We start from the raw sequence: 20,549 nt of genomic DNA on the forward strand, positions 1-20,549 counted from the left end.
CACTGGCACCCTTTTCCGGAAATACTTAAAACAGAACAATTTTCCATTATAAGTATTTCTGGAAAAAGCGCGTCTACACTGGCAGGTTACTTTTCTGGAAAAGCACTTTTTCCGGAAAAGCGTCTGTGGCCAATCTAGACGCGCTTTTCCGCAAAAAAGCCCCGATCGTCATTTTCGCAATCGGGGCTTTTTTTGTGGAAAACACTACTGTGCTGTCTATACTGGTCCTTTTCCGGAACAGTTTTCCAGAAAAGGACTTTTGCCCGAACGGGAGTAGCATAGTTTTTCCGGAAAAGCACTGATAATTTTACAGTAGATAGTCAGTGCTTTTCTGGAAATTTTAGGGGCCAGTGTAAACAGCTGGCAAGTTATTCTGGAAAAGCGGCTGATTTTCCGGAATAAGTGGCCAGTGTAGACACAGCCCTGGAGTATAAGGAATTTGCTCTTCTGGAGGAAAAAAAAATCAGAAGAGCAAACACGTCCCTGGATGCAGAAGAGTTTTTCTGGGATACTTCTGGTAGTCTAGCCCTACTCTAAGTCAAGGTAATGCGTTCACATTAATGGAGTCTGCCTCGAACTAATTTTGAGGCTTCCCAATGCTATTTTGATTGTTATTTTGGGAGTTATTACATTGATTTTAATTATTTCAAAATAGAACATGTCTACACTAGGAAACTAAGAGACTGAGTCTTTTAAGATGCCTCAGGATTACTCATTTTTAAAGTTACAGACTAACACGGCTATCCATCTGAAACCACCTCTCTCAGAAGGTAATTGCCTGCTCCATGGGTGTGGGGCAGGTGAAATTCAGGGATTAAATTGCATCTGTTCTCATTTTATATATGCCCCTTCCTCCAATTTATTTATCAACATAAGAACATCCAACCCAGTAGCCTGTACCTGGCAGCAACGTGTACCAAAGCTTCAGGACAGTTTTGAGAGCTCCACTCCTAGTTTCTGGCAGGCAATAGCTTACCGTCAGCCTGAGCATGGAGTTACCTCTCTGACTATCTTGGCTAATAGCCATTGAGGGACCTATTCTCTGTGAAGTTATTTCCATTTGTTTTGAAACCTCAAAAAAGTTCATTTCTCAGGCACTTCATGCGGTAGCCTGGAATCACACAGCCCTGAGTGTGGTGTTGGCCTCTCAGATGCACTGGGTCTTTGCAGACCGTGTCAGCACAGAACAGTCCGTACTTTTGCTCTTTCTTAAAACATTTTGAACCAGATTCAGGCAGACATTTCAACTGCAGCTTTCTGTTCCTGTTTCCTGGAAAGAGACGCTCTCCACATCAAACAGTGCAGAGTTACTTACCGGAATAATAAACCAGAGTGGGCAAAGCACAAAATTCAGTTTGGTAATTCTGCATTGCTATAGTGGGTGGCACATGTATTGCAATAAACACGCAAAGGCAGCCATTAGTTTTCACTCTCCACGAAAGGCAGGCAGGAATATAGAATGCAATCTAAACTGGCTATAAGGTGAGGCCATGTTAACAAGGAAGATTCATTTTCCTTCTGCTCTCAAAGTGGCATTTGAATACTACAGGCCTATTTGGTAGTCCCCTTGCCTGGGGTGCAAGTGGCCTGTGTCTACAGTAGCCGTTTCCTCAAATGTTCTAGGAAAGAGGTTCCACCCTGTTCACAAGGCTGCTGACGTTTTATCCCTCAGCTGCTTTATGCAATGGGCTATATATGAGTGTTTCTTAATTAACCTGTTAAGCCCTTGGGCTAGCATCCCCCTTTCACTTACATTCTTTGAGGCAAGGAAGGCCATTCCCTGAGCCACCTGATTGGAGAACTGCAAAAGGTCACCGAGATCCAGGGGCCGAGTATCCTCCTGTTCTTCCCCTCCACTCTTGCCTGGAAGAGAGAAGAGCTCTTTATGGTTAACACAGGACAGCCTTTGGGCAGGCCACATAGTGCTGAGTGCACTAGATCCTGACCCACGATGGGGAGCTGTGCAAGCGGTATGCCTATCAGAATGCAGAGTTCAATAAAAGACTGAGACCGTACCTTGCAATTTACTTCCTGCTGTCGTGGAGTCTGATGGCACTGGTCTCATTTCAACATAGTTCTCCAAACACTGGCTCCCAAACCCGCTGTCACTGAACCAGAGAGAAACACAGAGAGGGGACAAGTTAATGAACAGTCTGGTTGCACGCTCTCTTTTCTTTTTTTGACCACAGGGTGCTGAGCAAAACACTCCCAAGTATCTATGAGGTGGGGTGGGTTTGAAAAGTTGAATTGAACAGCAAAGGTGAATAGTGCTCTAAATACCCCCTCTTAATTAGACTGGATGGGAGCATAGAAATACCTTGTAACTACCCTTGCTAGAAAGGCACTTTTCCTTCTGTGAAAGGTCAGCATGATTGGCCAGATCTCATTGTGATATGACAGCAGTTGCAAACGATGGAATAGTTTTGACTTGGTAGCTGAGATGGGTGGCGGGAGGGGAGAGAATAGACCACAAGTATAAAATCACATTGGTGTGAGCAATGTAGCCAATTTTTGGAGGTTTCTGAAATATGTCTGTCACAATCATCTACTCCCCAAGGCCTGGCTGGGTACATTCTGGTTTTACAGAGAATTTTTTAGAAATTACCTCTATGTTTATTTAAAAACAGAAACATTTCTACATGTGAGTACCATGATCTCCCAGCCTCGTGCCAATACAATTTCTCATCATTTCTTGCTCTCAGGCATTGGCGTTGTGCGTAGACTCATCGAATTGGAAAGGACCTCAAGAGGTTGCCTAGTCCAGTCCCCTGCACTCTAGACAGGACTAAGTATTATCTAGACTATCCCTGACAGGTGCTTGGAGCTCTTTAAGAGCAAGTTATACCATGATGGAGATTCCACAACCTCCGTAAGCAATTTATTCCAGTGCCTGCATGTACAATCTCCAGTCCTGATTCTTACCTTCGGACATACTTCTTCTCCAGATAGATGTTTTTGTAATCGGCCGTGCTATCCAGAGAGGAGTCCAGGGGCGAGTCTGGGATGATTATGGACTCCGCCTTCTTCCGCAGGAAATTCAGCAGATCTCCATAGCGACAGTACTCCGTGATGACCAGAATTGGGCCTAAAAAACAGGAAGTGGTGATCGCCAAGCGGTGACTTCATTGCATGTTCTCTCTCTCTCTCCTGCAGCCCCAGTTTCCACTTTAGAATGGTATGCATGGATGTAGGGAGGTGAATAGGTACATGAGCACATACAGTGGTTTGGAGTGGCTCTCCAGCTCTAGTGGAAATGATAGGATCTAATAGGTTGTTAATCTTGAGCTTGCAGCTTCAGGCACATGTGGGCCTCCATACTAATAATCCCTTATTCTTGGAGCCTGTCTATTAAAGGGGTAGGGCAGCTCTGCTAGCTCGGGCAGACAGACTGGTTGACATGTCCCTTAGGGGGAGCTGTCTGAAGAAGAAATAAGCATGGAAAGCCTCCACTGGAATGGATCATCTCCTTGGGACTATAAGGGATGTCAGCCTAAAAAGTGTCTAAAGCCCCGAGGGGTGGAGGTGTCACTGAAAACCGTGTTCAGGAGGATGTCTACTGAGAACCTTAGAGGACATGGTGCCATCTCGTCCTACCTCCGTAAGTACAGGCTCCCAGTAGGTTCACAATGTTCTCATGGTGGCCCAAGTGACTCATGATTTTCAGCTCCGACATAAGGGCCTCCTGCTCATCTGTGTGGGCTGTTGCTGGAATCAAATTGGAAAAGGTTACCACAAGTCTGATATGGTGTAAGGGCGCAGAGCCTATGTCCGGGATACCGGAAAACCCCCGCTGCAACCAGGGAATGCGTTTTCTCTTCTTCTTTTTTGCAGAAGAACAAACGTGTTCTTTCGGGAAGCCCTGTATACCTCGTTCTAGACGGGGCCAAATGGTGGAAAAGCCTCTTCCGGAAAAGCAATTGGGAAAAACTACGCAAATTGCGGAGCACAGTTTGGGTAGCTTTCCGCCCACCAAAAAAAGCGGCAGTGTAGACCTAGCCAAAGAGAGGAAAGGTCTGGGGAGGGTAAAAGGGTGAGCGAAAATGGGGGGCGGCAGGAAAAGGGATGAAAGGGGGAAAAAGACAGGGAGACAATGAAAAAAGGGGAAGGGTGAGAGGAGGAAACAGCTGAGGCGTGAGAAGATGATGAACGTGTTTCCTTTGCCTGGATATATTTGCTTAGGACAGCTATAGCTGCCTTGCTCCAACTGTTGTCTAGAAAATATGCATTTTAATCCATTACCGGTAACCAGTGCAAAAAACACAGCCTAAACGCTGTACACACGCGTTTGTGTTTTCAATGCATCTTGCTCTGCAGTCTGCTCTTGACTTACTTTTGAGCATCTTCACAGCCACTTTGAGGACAGTGTCTTCCTTCCCCAGCCCAAAAGCAGTGGCTTCCACCACTTTTCCAAAGGCTCCTGCTCCCAGAGTCTTTCCTACAAAAATAAATGTGCTTTGGTTAGCCAACCAACCAAAAATACCCAGCAACAAATCGGTGATGGTGATTTTCAAAAGAATTGCTTTGGACAGCCTGTCCAGAGGGATTGGTGGCATGTCAGCAGCAGAACCCTGACAAGATGGGCAACACATGAGCATGTGACATGTAGCCCTGCCCGAATTTATGGGAGATTGAGTGGGAGAGAAGGCAGAACGCTAAGGAAGTGAATGTCCAGACGTGGAATCAGTCTCACAGGCAGGGGCAGAATCATATCAGATCTGTATGTGAGGGCCCATGGGCGGCTGCAGAGGGATAATATCCTATTGTTTATAGCTCTGCAGACAAGAAGATGTGAGTATTTGGATAGGGGCATTATATCATTCTCCGCTGATATGCAAGAGGACCCAAGGGTTTGGACATTGTCAGCATTATTTTAGCTTGGCACAACAGAGAATCGGCACGTTGAATCACTGACCAACTGTGGAGAAGCTCCGAGCATTTCTCACCAAACTGCAGGTTATTCCTGGGGAATTCCCATTTCTCGTTGTATGGCAGTTGGGTGGGGTCAATAAAGATGTAGTTATTCCCTTCGCAGGCCTCAATGATCTTCCACCGCACCTGGTATTTTGGTTTCTGTAAAGAAGAGAATCTGATCAATCAAGATTCCTTCTGCTCTGCAGGCCTCTGTAAAACCAAAGCTACTGATCACAAGAACTTTAAATCCACACCCCAACACTCCCTTCCCTGGGGTATCACTCTCCTGTGAGGTAGCTTCATAGGATTCACTGCAAAATCTATTTTTTTTTATACCATAACGTACTTCTTGCTTTTGAAGGTGGGCTAAACTGACAGGCTGGTTCTCGGGACTATGGCCCTACATTATGCCTCCTCGCTGGTCACAACACCTGATTGCCCCCACTCTTGGCTGAATGTCGAGGACTATGTATTCTACCAGCTGAACTCGGCATTTAAGTTGACACTTCCATTTTCTTCCTCAAATAGCAGCAAGGGGGCCTCCGGTATGCTCAGAAACTGCCTGTTTTCATTCTCTGGACAAGTCTTAGAGCATCTGGCGACATGGTGCTAGAGCAGCTGGGGTGTCCTGCAAATGGAGGAAGCACATCTCCAAATGGCTTGGGCTGGGCAGCAGGTGTCAGTGCAGCAAGTGCTTTTGTTTCCGTGGAAATCTCCCAAAGGGGCCTCCTGTCTTCCCCATTGCGCTCCTGAATCAGCACCGCCATGTGCCCTGGCTCCATTTCGCTGAGCACAGCGCTGGCATGGCCTTTGGATCCTTTTCAAACCGAGAAATAGAACTTCGCGTTTCTCCTCTTCTGCTGGGGCTGGATTCCGGCAGAAGTAAACAGGCAGAGAAGCAAGGAGCAAGCTCCTTTTGGCGGTGGGTAGAAGCAGCCGTCAGCTTGTTATCCATATCGGTTGTTATCAGTGTCGCGTCCAGACAGGTTGGCATTAGAGTGATCTGTTCTGCTTATCCCCATTGAGTGAAGGGGAACAAGAAACCTCCATCTGTACAGCAGGGCCTAGGTCTTGTCTTTGCACACTGGCAGAAGGAGCAGAGCCTGCTGACTCAATGAGAGTCCTGACCCCAATGATTCACTTGTGGCCGAGTTCCTGGGAGTAGAAATTGTTCTTCCTCCTTCTGATGCTGCTGCTGGGCCGCTGCAGACAAAGATGAGTCACCTATCTGGATGGTCAGAGAGGCGGGTGGGCCACAGGCATGAAAGAGAAATGCTGAGGTCGATGGAGAATCTTTCATGCCAGTGCAAGTTCTCGGTTTTCCCTTCTTCCTGGGCCAAGGATTAAACACCTGCATCCACAAAGACCTGTGCGATCCCAGAAGAAGGCAGCAGGTCCAAGTCCCCAGAAACTGCTGCAATGCGGGGAGGTTCTACATAGCACCAAGTTGTACCCCTGGGTTTGGTTCACTGCAGACGACACACGCCGGGGTGGGAGTGGGAGTCCTCTGAGGCTCGTTACTTCTGGTGATGAGAGAAACTAGAGCTGAGGCCTCAGTTATTCTGCTTGGGGCTGATATTCCTCAGAATTGAAGACGGCTTGTCCTAGTTTGTAGGACTTTACACACCACTAAGGTGTTTAAAGTAGGGATGTAAGAGTTTAACCAGTTAACCAATAAGCATCAGCTGATCGGTTTCTGTTACGATTAAACTCTTCTTCCCTGCAAGCATGTGCCTGCTCCTGGGGCTCCGGCTGCCATCCTGCACTGTAGCCTCTGCAGTGTAAGATTTATACTGTAAAACTGCAACATGGTACCACAGCTGGCTCCCTGGGACTCCTCCACCATCCTTTTCTCCCTAGTCCCTCCCGGCTAAAAATAATGGTTAACGAGGTACCCGCTAAGATTTTTAACCATTACACAGTTACTCTTTTAAACCTTTTTTTTTTAATGTCCCTAGTTTAAACAGACAAGCACCAGGCACTCACTTGCTGATACACATGCTGCGGGGCACGTAACAAGTGCTGTTCATGAAAACAAAACAAGAACACACAAAACCCTTCAGCCGTGACGAGAAAAGCAATCCTATTTCCAGCCATTGTGCAAGGAGGGAGTTTGCGATTCATTGTAAAAATTCTATCGCCAATTTCCCTAAAGCAAGAAACAGATCTGATAGGCAGGGTGGGGCAGTTCCTGGGTGAGGATTATAAATTTCACTCCAGACGATTGGGTCATTGCATTCCCAGCATCCACTTTCGCTGTGGAAACCAGCTTTTTGTTGAGTGGTGGAGACTAGGGGGAAACTGAGGCAGAAATTGCAAAACACGGGTTGAAAAGGTAAAGTTTTGCCCTCAGCTAGCTGCGTGTTTTGGCTGACCCATGCAAAGGTCTCTTTAAAGTTTCTGTCGAACAGTTCAGAGCAGCAGGAGCTAGCTAGCAGCTTTGCCCAGCCCTCTGAGTAACATCCTGTACAGATATGAGAGCCAAAGTGACACTGGGATGAGTCACGGGGGAAGCAAAAGGCTGTGGCTGAGCGTTTGGGGGTCTGCATCACACTTCCACTGGTGTGGGAGGAATATGAAGAGGTCTTAGGGCGACTCGTTTTTTAAAGTTTTTTAAGTTACAGACTAACACAGCTACACCTCCAAGACTTCTGAAGAGGTCAGTTTAAGCCATGTTCTTGTAGTGGGGGAGGGGCTAGAATTTCTCTAGGGGGCACCAGATCTGTATGCATCCAAAGGACAGTCCCTTTAACTGGGCACAGCCAGACCTTACCTGTTGTGCTCCCCCATAACCCCATCTTCCCTCCTTCAACAGGCTGAGACCAGGTGCAGGACTGATGTCCTTTCTGAGAGCGTGCCCGGTGTGGGTGCAAATGATTGAGGGGGATATTTCATGTACTCTCCCCCTTATGCCTCAGGCAGGGGCAGGCACAACCCAGCTTGTCATCCCACCCACCCACCCACCCAAAATGATAAAAACAATGTCAAACAGAAGACGAGCCCTCAGTTCCCTTTTCTGTCACCTTCCTGCCAAACCAGCCCAGCCCTGGGGAAGAGCAAGGGGCTCCAGAACTTGTGACCATTCCCAAACCTTAAGGTATCCCACCCAGCTACGGGAGCTTTAGTGAGATGTCAGCTCATAAGTCCAGATCCTCAGGCTCTGAACCAATTGACGTCAAAGCTGGGAGCCTACATACTTTGGAGGCTTTAGGGCATTGGGCCTCCTGGGAGAACCGACTGGCTGCATGGCTGGGCAGGGGCAGCGCTGTGTGTGCAGAGATTTCTGCACGGGTTGCATTCCTCCCTTGGGAGAACAGGAATCAGAGTCTCACCTGAGTATATTTGTACAGTAGGAAGAGGAGCAGCAGGAAAAGCAGGACCAGCGTTGCCAAGAAGATGGAGAGGACGGGGTTGAAGAGCTTGTGTGGGATCCGGACTTCTAGAGAAGCAAAGGGAAGAGGGGTGAGAACTGGCTGTTCAGATGTTTATTTCACGAGAGCAGTGGTTCTCAGACTTTTATTTTCATGGGTCACTGGAAAACTGCTGCGGGTCTCGGCGGCCCACTTAACGCTCTTTCCGTGTGTTGTTTGTACCGTTAGTGAACTGTGGTAATGTGCTTTGGATGAAAGCGCTATGTAGAAAAACCTGGATGAAAATGAACGCTTGTTTGTTCTGCAAATGAAAGCACGCAAGTCCAATTTTAATATCCTTCGGGGTCGCTCCCCCACCAAGGGCTGAGGTTGGGAAGGAGGGAGGTCTGTCTCCTACCGCAGCAGCCATACACCTGAGGCTGGGATGGGAAGGGGCCATCTTTCCTCAGCACCTGCAGCCCTGAAGCTGCGGAAGTTGCCTCTTTCTCTGGCCCCAAATTCCTCCACTCTTCTCAACCCACTCTACTCCCCCCCCCCCCCCCCCAACTCCACCACCTCATCTTATATATGAGGGTCCAGGCACCTGATTGGTGGAGCCACTAGTTAGATGGGCAGCCGTTCATTCTCTCTTCACACCTTTGAGGGAACTGTCTGCAGCCCACCTGAATGGAGCTCGCAGACCACTGGTGATCCTTGCACCACCGTTTGAGAACCGCTGCACTACAGCATCATCCATGAGCATTCTACCCAACCCCCTATTTGCTCGAGAGTCTCCTTGCACATAACTAGACAGGGATGGACCCAGAGCTGATGTGCTGCCCTCAAAGGAGTCGGGGAGGGAATTTTTCAAGATAAGAAAAGATTGTGCTACAAAGTAAATACCAGAACAGGGACAACTGACAAAAACCACCTTGCCTTTGATAATACATGGATAGCTCTTGAGAACCACAGCAGGGCCAGAATAAGGATTTGCCCCAGAATGATAAATAATGAAAGGAGCCCATTAGACCATCAGCCTAGGGCCAGCACTAGCCTTTTTCATCCAGAATGTTTTCTAGTGCTTCTAGTTACGTATATTCTATCTTGTCCTGCATCTGGAGTATCAGGAGATGCACGCCCCTTGGCTATGTCTACACTGCAGGCTTCTTGTGCAAGAACGGGTGTTCTTGCGCAAAAACTTGCGGTGCGTCCACAGTACAAGCCCGTTCTTGTGCAAGAAAGTTTATGTAGATTGTCAGAAGAGAGAGCTTTTTGCACAAGAGTTATTCCTCTTCCCATGAGGAATAAGCCTTTTTGCACAAGAGCTCTTGCGCAAAAAGGCTAGTGTGGATGGGAACAGGGGCTTCTTGCACAAGAAAGCCCTATGGCTAAAATGGCCATCAGAGCTTTCTTGTGCAAGAGAGCGTCCGCACTGTCATGAACGCTCTTGTGCAAAAGCACACAGCAGCGTGGACTCGCTCTTGCGCAAGAACTCTTGCACAAAAAGTTCTTGCTCAAGAAACCTGCAGTGTAGACGTAGCCCTTGTGTTACAGTAAGCACTAGCGGAGGAATGGGACTGTTATGAAGTCCTAGTAGAACCAACTGTCCTTATCAACCTACAAGATATAACCAGTCTTATCATCTAACATCTTAAGAGTTAGGTCTTCGTTGAGATTTCTTGTGCAAGAACATATGCAAATGAGGTGCAGCGATGAATATCGCCATGCCTCATTTGCATAATTAATGAGCCACCATTTTGCGCAAGGGGCTTTTGCGCAAAAAGGAGCCGTCTACACAGCTCCTTCTTGTGCAAAAGCCCTTTGCACAAGAGCTGTTCTGCCACTTATTTTCAGGCAGAACGGATCTTGCGCAAGAGGGGGTTTTGCGCAAGAAGGATCAGTGTAGACAGCTACTCCTTGTGCAAAAGCTCCTTGCCCAAAAATGGCAGCTCATTTGCATATGTTCTTGTGCAAGAAAGCACAATGTAGAGGTAACCCGGGGGCTAACATGCTTCATATGCACTAAGGCCATGATGGGCAACAGGTGGTGTGTGGGCTGCATGTGGCCCATCGGGGTTCTTGTGCAGAAGAGGTTTTGCCACTATTTGGCCCTATATAGACGGGGCCAAATGTCACAAAAAAACCCTCTTTTGCAAGACTCCTTATTCCTCATAAATCAAGGTTTACAGGGTCTTGCAAAAGGGTTTTTTTTTTTGCAACATTTGGCCCCATCTACACAGGGCCAAAGAGCGGCAAAACCTCTTCTGCAAAAAGAATCAGAAGAAGATATGCAAATGCAAGCGCGATTTGCATATCTTCTCCTGTAAAAAAATGACAAGTGTCGCTGTAGCTTTAGTGGGCCGTTTGGAGTGTAGGTTCAGGAAGACTGGATCCCCAAAGGCCTGTAGCCATCTCTAATTCAGGCCTGAATTAAATGTATACATTATCCATAAATAATAAATGCTCTGATTGATCTCACCTGAAGGAAGGACTAAGTAGTGTGTCTGTGAGTCATTTCCCTCACTGTTAATGGCCCAGCAGCAAAAGGTAACGTTGTCCTCCAGCTCCTTAGTTTGAAGGATGCTCTCTACTTCCACCTTTCCAAAGGGCTCTTTGCCTAGGATCCGGGGGCTGGTCTCATTCAGAATTAGTGTTTTCCCCTGGTCACATCTGCAGAAACACCAAGCCAGGATGAGAAAACATTTCCATGGAACACACCAGCCTACAAACGCTCTATCCTCACAGAGGGCTAGGGGGACCCAAACGGCTAGACAAGAGGTCTAGTGATCTATTGCTACTTGTTGCCTCTCCAGCTTCAGAAAGAATAGACTTCCCGAAGGAAGTAAGTCGATGGTGACAGCCCCCCACCCCCACATCAGCTAAGCAGTGTGTCTGCACACGAATGGGTCCACTGAACCTGCCTCCTGCTCACTGCATGTGCTACGTCCGCTTGATTGTGCCCATCATCCCCTTCCCTAGCAGCTTCAGTACTGGGAACCAGCACCTCCTTTACATCCCTTCCCAAAAGAGGCACCTGGGCTGACTGGGGGGGGGCAGTTGCACTTTAAGCAGGTCTCCCTCATCCGCAAGCATGTTTCAGTGTCCATTCTAGACCCTGCTGTGAGGACTCGGTGCACGTCGCCTTCTGGGGTTGGGAAGCCTCCCCCAGGGCACCCGCTGAAAGCTACAAACATCTGTTTTAAAAGGCAGAAGAATTCTTTGTTGTAATTTTGGGCAGAACTCAGCGCTAGCCTGTGTCTTTCGCAAGTCTGGGGTGAGCAGTTCAGCAAACACAGATGACAGCTACGGGGAATCTCCGAGCCCTGCAGCAGAGGCGGCGAAAAAAGCTGCAAGCCCTGGCATTGAGAGAGGGGTGAGCACTGCACAGTGGAAGGTGCTCCAGCCCTCTCCGATGTTTCTCACCTGTCTGCGCGACCTGGGCATCGATACCACTCAATACGTGGAGCAGGATAACCAGTGGCTATACAGCGAAGGCTCTTGGAGTCGTTCAATGCGTTCGCGACAGAAAGGACATTAGGAGGGACTGAATAGGGAATGCAAAGGCATGTTAGGTACGAAGTCCTCTCTACATTTCAATCCCACTTATGTATGTGCAATGTCACAATGACAGGAAAAGCCCATATGTGTTTGAGAGGAGGGAAGAAAAGCTCCCTTTGCTCTCTTAGGGTACATCTCCACTGCATGTTTATTTCAAAATAAGCTGTTCTGCAGTAGAAGCTTCAGGGGGTAGCTGAGTTAGTCTGTACAGAAAAAAAACAACAAATGGTCTGGTAGCACTTTATAGACGAACAAAACATGTAGATGGTATCATGAGCTTTTGTGGGCACAGCCCCATGATACCATCTACATGTTTTGTTCGTCTATAAAGTGCTTCCAGACCATTTGTTGTTGTTTTTTAAATTCTGGAATAGTTATTTCGAAATAGCACGTCTACACTGCAGGAAACCCTCAAAATGAGTCCGAGGCAGACTTCCCTAATGTGGATGTGCTATCTCGATTTAGAGCCGCGGGAGGCACTGGGGAGGAATAACTTAGAATTGCCCTGGGGAGGGGCTATTTCGAAATAGCAGCGGAGTGTCTACACACGCCTTGTTTCGAAATAGCTATTTTGGAATAGGTGTGATTCTTTGTAGAATGAAGCTTACAGATTTCAGAATAAGCCGCCCGCTGTTTCAAACTCATTTTGAAATAACGGAATGGCTGTGTAGATGCTCGCATTGTTATCTCGAAATAACGGTGCAGTGTAGATGCACCCTTAGTCTGGGCTTTGGGATCCAGGTTCCACTCTGGCTCTTCCTTGTGCTATATCTTAGTAACCTGTCTATCCAGAGAATAAAGTCAATGAGGAGATCTCTGTTACTGAGCCATCTTCTGCTGGGGAGAGAGACAAGATTTCCAGCCCCACACAACTCTTCCTCAGGTGTAAGCTTTGGAAGCTTGACTCTCCCCAGCAGAAGTTGGCTCAATAAAAGATCATTACTTCACCCACCTTTGTCTTTCTAACAGCCTGGAACTCACACGTCTGCAACAGCTCTGTATAGCCAGAGACTGGATACTTGGGCAAGATGTTACACGCCATCCTATGCAGGACGTCTCACTCCTGACCACCTCTAGAGGTCACCCGGAGGAGAGAGAATTCAGTCTCCATGGTGTGAGGCTGAGACTCTCATAGGTCATCCCCAGGGAACTCTCATGTGGTAACAACTTGCAGGCATTCCCAACCTGGACCCAGTGACCTAACAATGAAAAGTCTCGTAGCTCCTTATCAGTCCCCATAGCCAGTTACATAGGGCAGTGTTTCTACAAGCACTGTGTCAGATGGCCGGTCATCCAGCAAGGACAGGTCTTTACAAATCCTTCCTTGTCATTTCCCAGAGCATTCCCTCCTTGTCAGAAGTGCACACCCTTTTCTGCCCCAGCCCTCTACTGATATGGATAGTATGCTGCGTTAGAAGTGAGGGGATGCAAAATCCACGTAGCTCCTGATCCTTATTTCAATACGATCCACCAGGACTAGCGATGTTAAATTTCGATTAATCAGCTAATCGAGTAGTTGATGGAATTTCCAATGACTACTCAATTAGTCGATAAGGGAGGCGCTCTCTATCCCACTGCGCCTCTTCCTTTGAAATGTACAAGAGCCACTCGTGGCTCTTGTATATTTCCCGTTGCCTCTCTATCTCTCTGAAATGTACAGGAGCCTTCTCTGGCTTTTGTATATTTCAAAAGGAGAGAGGCATTGGGTTTCCGAGCCATGGTAACTCCTGTACATTTCAAAGGGAGAAAGGCAGCAGGATCGCATGCCAGCACCAGCGGGAAGCAAAGCTGTCCCTGCTGGTATGGTTCCCGATGTGCCTCTTCCTTTGAAATGTACGAGAGCCACAAGTAACTCTTGTACATTTCAATGGGAGAGGAGCAGCAGTGGGACCAGCGTGAGCAGGACTGTCAATCCCTGCTCGTGCTGTTTCCCTTCTGCCCTCTGCCTCCCTTTCCCCCCATGGAGACAGTGCTGGGGGGAACCAGCTTTTAAGCTGGTTTCCCCCAGCACTGGCTCGTGCTCCCCACTCTTGCTGCCTCTCTCTAAGATTTGATTATCGGGTAGTCGACTAGTTCGTTACATCCCTAACCAGGACTCCCCAAAAGAAAAGTGAAAAGGGAGCCCTACTAGTAGTAAAAAAGAAGGCTACATTACAGAAAAAAACCCACAGTCTTTATCCTGAAATTCCAGGAGGGCTATACATGGTAGATAATGAAATTATGGTACTGAAGTGAACAAACGGGGAATAAATGAACACTAAAATCTGCAAGTGGCACGAGGCTGAAATTCTCTGCCCTGCGTTATCACTGGATACATTCACCTCTGCTAATCTGGAATTTGTAACAAAGCTGTTGTTTGACTACAGTAATGGATGTAGTAAGAGCTCTGCAGTGAGTCCTGGTAGTTAATGTAAATATCTAATGATATATTTGTGGTAGCTTACAACCCACTTAATGCCGGGTAGTAGAAAGCTTAATACCTTCCCTATCTGCTGACGCCACCATGGGACAGTCACTGTACCTTGGAATGTGTGTAGAACACTGGGACAAATGGCCCATAATCCACCCTTGTAAAGGGCTTGGAGAGGCAGGGTTAATAAGCACCGTGATGACTATGAAGGAGCCACTCTGACCATTGTTACCATTACTTTCTTCAGTGACCACCCCACAGCATCAGGGAGGCAGCTTTGATGTTCTCAGTGGCTGCTTTGATTGTTACTGCATTGGTTGCTTTCCGGGAACTAATTCTGTAAGCTTGTTTGCTGGCAGGAAGTGCAAGAACCAACTCCTCTCATCCCCTTGCTACCTACTAGTCTGTTAGCCATGGTGTGGTTTCCATCTGCTGCTTCACAGATTTGGCAGTGTGACAGGACCAGCCCAGAGCTGGACACTTACATTTCAGGGAGATGCTGAAGGTGACGGATGCGTGGGCCGCCTCATTTGCTGCAGAGAATGTATAGAGTCCGCTTTCCTCCTCTTTCAGCCGGTTCAAGGAGAGCGTGTTGTTGTACCTGTCCCAAGAGAGAATGAACGTAACTGATGGAAGTGGCGTGTTACAAAACCGGTCAGGTTTCTTATCCCTGGGGGCACTTGGAAAGCTGCCCAGCAGTGGTGCAACTCCTGCATGCACGTTTGCAGCAGCCTGGGCGTTCCTAGCAAGAATCCACACATGGCTGTATGGGGAGTGTTTCAATGGCAGTTAACTGCTTCACCCGCAAGGCAAGTCAATGAAAATCTACCCCTTTGGTCATGAGACCTGTTCTGGCGTGGTGGGGATGTCAATCAGGACAGCAGTGTTACGCTCTGCTTTGTTTGGGCTTTAATTTTCAGCCCGCAGCCCGCCCAGCTCTAGATACAGGCAAGAGGGATCTCAGCATTATATTTACAGGAGATTCTGTCCCTGCTTCAATCCATGAGTTTGGATTAGAAACACCTGTCCCTGTGCGGTGCCAGCCTGAGGATGCTAAGAGCATTTTCCCCTCTCCGGCTCATCTTAGGTCTGAGTACACGCAGCTTCCATTGTCTTCAAATGCATCCGGTGATGTAAACAGGGACACAAAGGCACCAGGAATTGATAAACTGCTGCCAGCCCAGAGAGGCTGAAATCCAGTGGCCAAAGCAAAAGGTTGAAAATTCGGATTCCTTGGAGCTGCTCCTAGCTGTGCCACTGACGTTCCCTGTGACCCTGAGCAAATCACTTAGCCTCTTGGTAGGAGGGTCCCTATCTGTGAAATGGGTATTTCAACATGACCACTTCTCATTTCAAGTGCAAGACACTTTTATAGTAGCACCTTCATCCAATGACTTTAAATGCCTTGATTGAGTCCAGAGAGATGATCATTAATATAAACCCCATGCACACGGGCAGAGGTTGGAGACAGTTCTTTCTCCATGCTCCTCCATAATGACAACTTTTTACCCCTCCTCCCCCGGGCTGGAGCAGGAGATGAAGTGAGCAGCTGCCTCCATGTGATGTGCCCCTATTCATAAAATCATAGAACACTAGAACTGGAAGGGACCCCGAGAGGTCATCAAGTCCAGTCCCCTGCCCTCACAGCAGGACCAAGCACTATCTAGATTATCCCTGATAGCTGCCTTTCTAACCTGTTCTTAAATATTTCCAATGATGGAGATCCACAACCTCTGTAGGCAATTTATTCCAGTGGTTAACCCCCCTGATAGGATGTTTTTCTAAATATCCAACCTAAAGTTCCCTTGGAGCAATTTAAGTCCATAGCTTCTTAGCTTATCATCAGAGGTCAAGGAGAACAGTTTTTCTTTCTCCTCCTTGTAATACCCTTTTAGGGTGCTTGAAAGCTGCTATTATATCTCCTTTCAGTCTTTCCTTTTCCACACTAAACAAACCCAGTTCTTTCAGTCTTCCCTCATAGCTCCTTTTTTCTATACCTTTAATCATTTTTGTTGCTCTTCTCTGGACCCTCTCCAATTTCTCCATATCTTTCTTGAAATGTGGTGCCCAGAACTGGACACAATACTCCAACTGAGGTCTTATCAGTGCAGAGTAGAGTGGAAGAATGACTTCTTGTGTCTTGCTCAAAACACTCCTGTTAATTCCTCCCAGAATCATGTTTGCTTTTTTTTTTGCAACAGTGTCACACTGTTGACTCATTTGTAGCTTGTGGTCCACTATATCCCCTAGATCCCTTTCTGCCGTACTCCTTCCTAGACAGTCGCTTCCATTCTGTGTGTGTGAAACAGATTGTTCCTTCCTAAGTGGAGCACTTTGCATTTGTCCTTATTAAACTTCATCCTATTTACCTCAGCCCATTTCTCCAGTTTGTCCAGATCATTTTGAATTATGACCCTGTCCTCCAAAGCACTTGCAACTCCTCCCAGCTTGGTATCATCAACAAACTTAATAAACGTACTCTCTATGCCATCATCTAATTTGGGGGAGGGGAATCTTTTTTTGAGTTGGGTGCTACTGACATGTCCCGAGTGAGGAGGAGAGGAGAAAGACACCATATCAAAGTCTTGGGGGGGCTCCAGGCTAGTGGATTTTGTGTACTCCAGCCCTGTGGTGGAGCAGCAGCATGGGCTCCCTAATGCTGGGAGCGGGGGAGTGGGGCTGAACTTTGAGGGTCAGATCCAGGCAAGCTAGAGGCCGCGTCCAGCTCTTGGGCCTGAGGTTCCCCACCCCAACCTAAATCATTGATGAAGATACTGAACAGAACCTGTCCCCAAACTGACCCCTGTGGAGCCCCACTTGTTATGCCCTTCCAATGTGACTGTGATCCATTGATAACTAGTCTCTGAGAACGGTTATCCAGACAGTTGTGAACCCACCTTATAGTAGCCCCATCTAGTTTGTATTTCCTTAGTTTATTGATAAGAAGGTCATGCGAGACTGTATCAAATGCTTTACTAAGGTTGAGGTATACCACATCTACCACTTCCCCCTTATCCATAAGACTTGTTACCCTCTCAAAGAAAGCCATCAGATTGTTTTGACATGATTTATTCTTTACAAATCCATGCTGGCTGTTCCCTATCACCTCATTATCTTCCAGATGTTTGCAGATGAATTATTTGCTCCATTATCTTTCCTGGCACAGAAGTTAAGCTGATGGGTCTGTCGTTTCCTGGGTTATTCTTATTTCCCTTTTTATAGATGGGCACTAGATTTGCCCTTTTCCAGTCTTCTGGAATCTCTCCTGACTTCCATGACTCATAGTGCTGACCCGACCAAGTGATAAACCCGTGTATTGGAAGAGCACACACTCCAGAGAGGTTACAGTATGCTCTCTCCTGAAGGGGAGAGAACTCAGACACTGAGGAGAGTCGAAGCCTCCGGTTTCTCACTGGGAATGGCCAGCCACACCAATTTTGAAAAGATAGATTTCTGACTCGTTACTTAACTTGCCCTGCCATCTATCCCATCCCATCAGTGTTCCTGAACCCCCAGCACTGCCCTCGGAACCTGACTCTGAGCCACGGAGGGCCCTTTCTGCCACTGCTGCTCCAGATACTTGTCTGGTGGGTAATTTTTTGTTTCTGAGAAACAAAAGGGGAATTAGCCAGTTCTTCCTCCCTAACAGGAAAGTTCTGTCTCTTTAGCGGTGCCACTGTAGTCTGGGTTGGCTCCTGGTTTTGTAGGGCACCATGTGTAGTGACACACGGGGTCCCAGCTAGCTCTTTTCCTATCTACAGTGGTGCCCAGCTGCCCCTAATGGCCTCTGGCCACATCTCAGCTGCCTCCAGCCCTCCTTCAGCCTCTTTCAGCCTCTGTGAGAGCTCCACAGCCGCTGACAGGTGGTGCTGACATGCAAGTGGATGTGGGAGAGACCACTTGGGAATTCAGTCTCAGCGGAAGAGTCCACTGGCCCCAAAGTCTGCTGGGACCTCGACAGAGGAGAGGGGCTGTTGCTGTGGCAGCTGGTGGACATGTGGGTCTGTGCTGTGCATCCCTTGGGAATGGAAGGGTCTGATGCAGTACAGGATATGCGGGGGTATGACTGCCTCTACCCCGTCACATCGCATATGATGCATCAAGCCAGGGGCCTGTTTTGCTCTGTGTCTGGATTCAGAGAAGCCGCCTTGTCCTCTGCCCACATTTGCATTTTCTTTGTTCCCAAACCAAAAAGTGAATAAATATGAATGAAGGTAGCAAATGCCCCTGCTGCCTTTGTCCCTGGGACGGGCCTGTTTTCCCCACTGGCCCATGTCTTTTCTGTAATAGCTTATCCAAGCTCTTCTTTGCCATGGGAGAGGGTGGGTTGTGGCATGGCCTAGGGATAGGGTGTTTGCCTGCAAAGGGCAGGGGTTCAAATCTCACTCCCCTCCCAGGATAAGGTAAGGGAGGCTCGTGGGATTCTTCCCACCAGATGCTGCTGCCCTCCCCCCATAGAAAGGGTCTGCCATAGGGGGAGCCTGTTCCCAATGGAAAAGATGCAGCAGGCAGTGCTGAAAACACTCTGCTGATGAGCGTAAGACAAGATACTATACCTGTTGTTACCATGGGTCATCTGGTCGTTGGTTAAGGAGCGCACAGAGCGTCCTGAAGGGTTCTCATGTGTCCAACTCCAGTTGCTAAGTTTGGGGTACGCCTCAATCAGGACCTGCAGTTGCAGATTTTCCCCCAACTTTACTTCCTGACTGCTGTTCTGCGTGGGCAGCAGACGTACATAACCTCGCTCTGAGGGGCAAAAAGAGCAAAGCCAGTCAGTGGCCATGTGTGCGAAGGGTGGGATCCTCCACAGTCAGCCCTGGCAGAAGTGGTGCCCAGCTCCACTGATCTCAATAGCCCCCCACCTTGGGCATAGAGAAGCCTTTGCTGATCCTAGTTCCTCATGGGGCCCAGCTCAGCCTGGCCTGGGACAATGAAATTACTTTCTCTCCATGCAGAGCTGTCTCTTCCCAGTGTGCTTGCAGTTATTCTCAGAGGCTGGGGCATACCCAGATCACATTTTGTATTAAAGTGCCATTGATAAAGGGTTCATAGCTGGCTAATGAGTTGTTACAGATTGTTCAACTCTAGAAGGATAATTGGCTGCTTAGAACTATGGTTTATGATGCTCTTTCATACTGTCTGCTGGTGTTCTTATAACCATATGTGACATACACTTCTCGGCTGTGTCTACACTGGGCCACTTATTCCAGAAAATCAGCTGCTTTTCCGGAATAAGCTGCGAGCTGTCTACACTGGCCCTTGAATTTCCGGAAAAGCAACGATGTTGAACTGTACAAAATCAGCCGCTATTCCGGAAAAACTATTCTGCTCCCGCTCGGGCATAAGTCCTTATTCCGGAACGCTGTTCCGGAAAAGGACCAGTGTAGACAGCCCAGTAGTCTTTTCCGGAAAAAAGCCCCGATCGCGGAAATGACGACCGTGGCTCTTTTCTGGAAAAGCACGTCTACATTGGCCACGGACGCTTTTCCGGGAAAAGGGCTTTTCCGGAAAAGCAGCCTGCCAGTGTAGACGCTCTTTTTCTGGAAATACTTATAACGAAAACTATTCTGTTTTAAGCATTTCCGGAAATTCATGCCAGTGTAGACACAGCCCTCATGTCTGCACCAAGCATATAGCATCTATGCACCATCCTATGGGCTTAAATTGCAGCAAGGGAGGTGTAGGTTGGACATTAGGAATAACTTCCTGCCTGTCAGGGTGGTTAAATGCAGGAATAAGTTGCCTAGGGAGGTTGTGGAATCTCCATCACTGGAGAAATGTAAGAGCAAGTTGGATTGACATCTGTCAGGGATGATCTAGACGGTGCTCGGTCCTGCTGCGAGGGCAGGGGACTGGACTTGATGACCTCACAAGGTCCCTTCTAGTTCTATGATTCTAATTATAAGTAGAGCCTTAGACTAAAGTCTGACCCATCCATACCCGATATTGGAGAGAACACCTGGCGGGGTTAACGGATGAGGTGTTGGGAGAGTTGGGGAGGGGAGGAGCTGAACGCATTGCCTGGGTCAGCTAGACTAAAGAGTGATGCAAGCTGTCTCCCCACTGCACTCCCCAGGAGTTCCAGTACATCCCCCTGGCCAAGGCGCTGCTTATCTGAGTCCTCCTTCCCCCAGCAGCACAAAACACCCCTGCTCTGGTCATCAGCTTGTTTGGACCCAGGAGCTTCAGAGTTAAAAGGATGAGCTGCTTCTTTTGGAGCTGCAGAAGTAGCTCTGTCAACTTGCATCTACAGTAGACTTTCATTCTCTGATGTGGCTCTGCCACTGGAAGGGGATACAGACTCACCTTCTCCTAGGATG

The 20,549-nt window shown here is 48.0% G+C and overlaps 1 protein-coding gene across 1 annotated transcript in view; it reads right to left on the reverse strand.

The window, feature by feature from the left end:
• CSF1R (colony stimulating factor 1 receptor) overlaps nt 1-20,549 on the reverse strand; it is a 39,491-nt gene that overhangs the window by 4,791 nt on the left and 14,151 nt on the right. The window contains exons 6-16 of the mRNA XM_006138230.4: nt 18,786-18,975; nt 14,715-14,830; nt 11,685-11,805; nt 10,741-10,931; nt 8,244-8,350; nt 4,944-5,070; nt 4,331-4,435; nt 3,595-3,705; nt 2,923-3,085; nt 2,017-2,108; nt 1,754-1,863 (exon numbers count right to left, since the gene is read on the reverse strand). Coding sequence (XP_006138292.2) covers nt 1,754-1,863; nt 2,017-2,108; nt 2,923-3,085; nt 3,595-3,705; nt 4,331-4,435; nt 4,944-5,070; nt 8,244-8,350; nt 10,741-10,931; nt 11,685-11,805; nt 14,715-14,830; nt 18,786-18,975 — 1,433 coding nt within the window. The remainder of the gene's footprint in view (nt 1-1,753; nt 1,864-2,016; nt 2,109-2,922; nt 3,086-3,594; nt 3,706-4,330; nt 4,436-4,943; nt 5,071-8,243; nt 8,351-10,740; nt 10,932-11,684; nt 11,806-14,714; nt 14,831-18,785; nt 18,976-20,549) is intronic.

The sequence above is a fragment of the Pelodiscus sinensis genome, chromosome 17 (genome assembly GCF_049634645.1).
Source record: "Pelodiscus sinensis isolate JC-2024 chromosome 17, ASM4963464v1, whole genome shotgun sequence".
In the NCBI taxonomy this organism is placed as follows: domain Eukaryota; kingdom Metazoa; phylum Chordata; order Testudines; family Trionychidae; genus Pelodiscus; species Pelodiscus sinensis.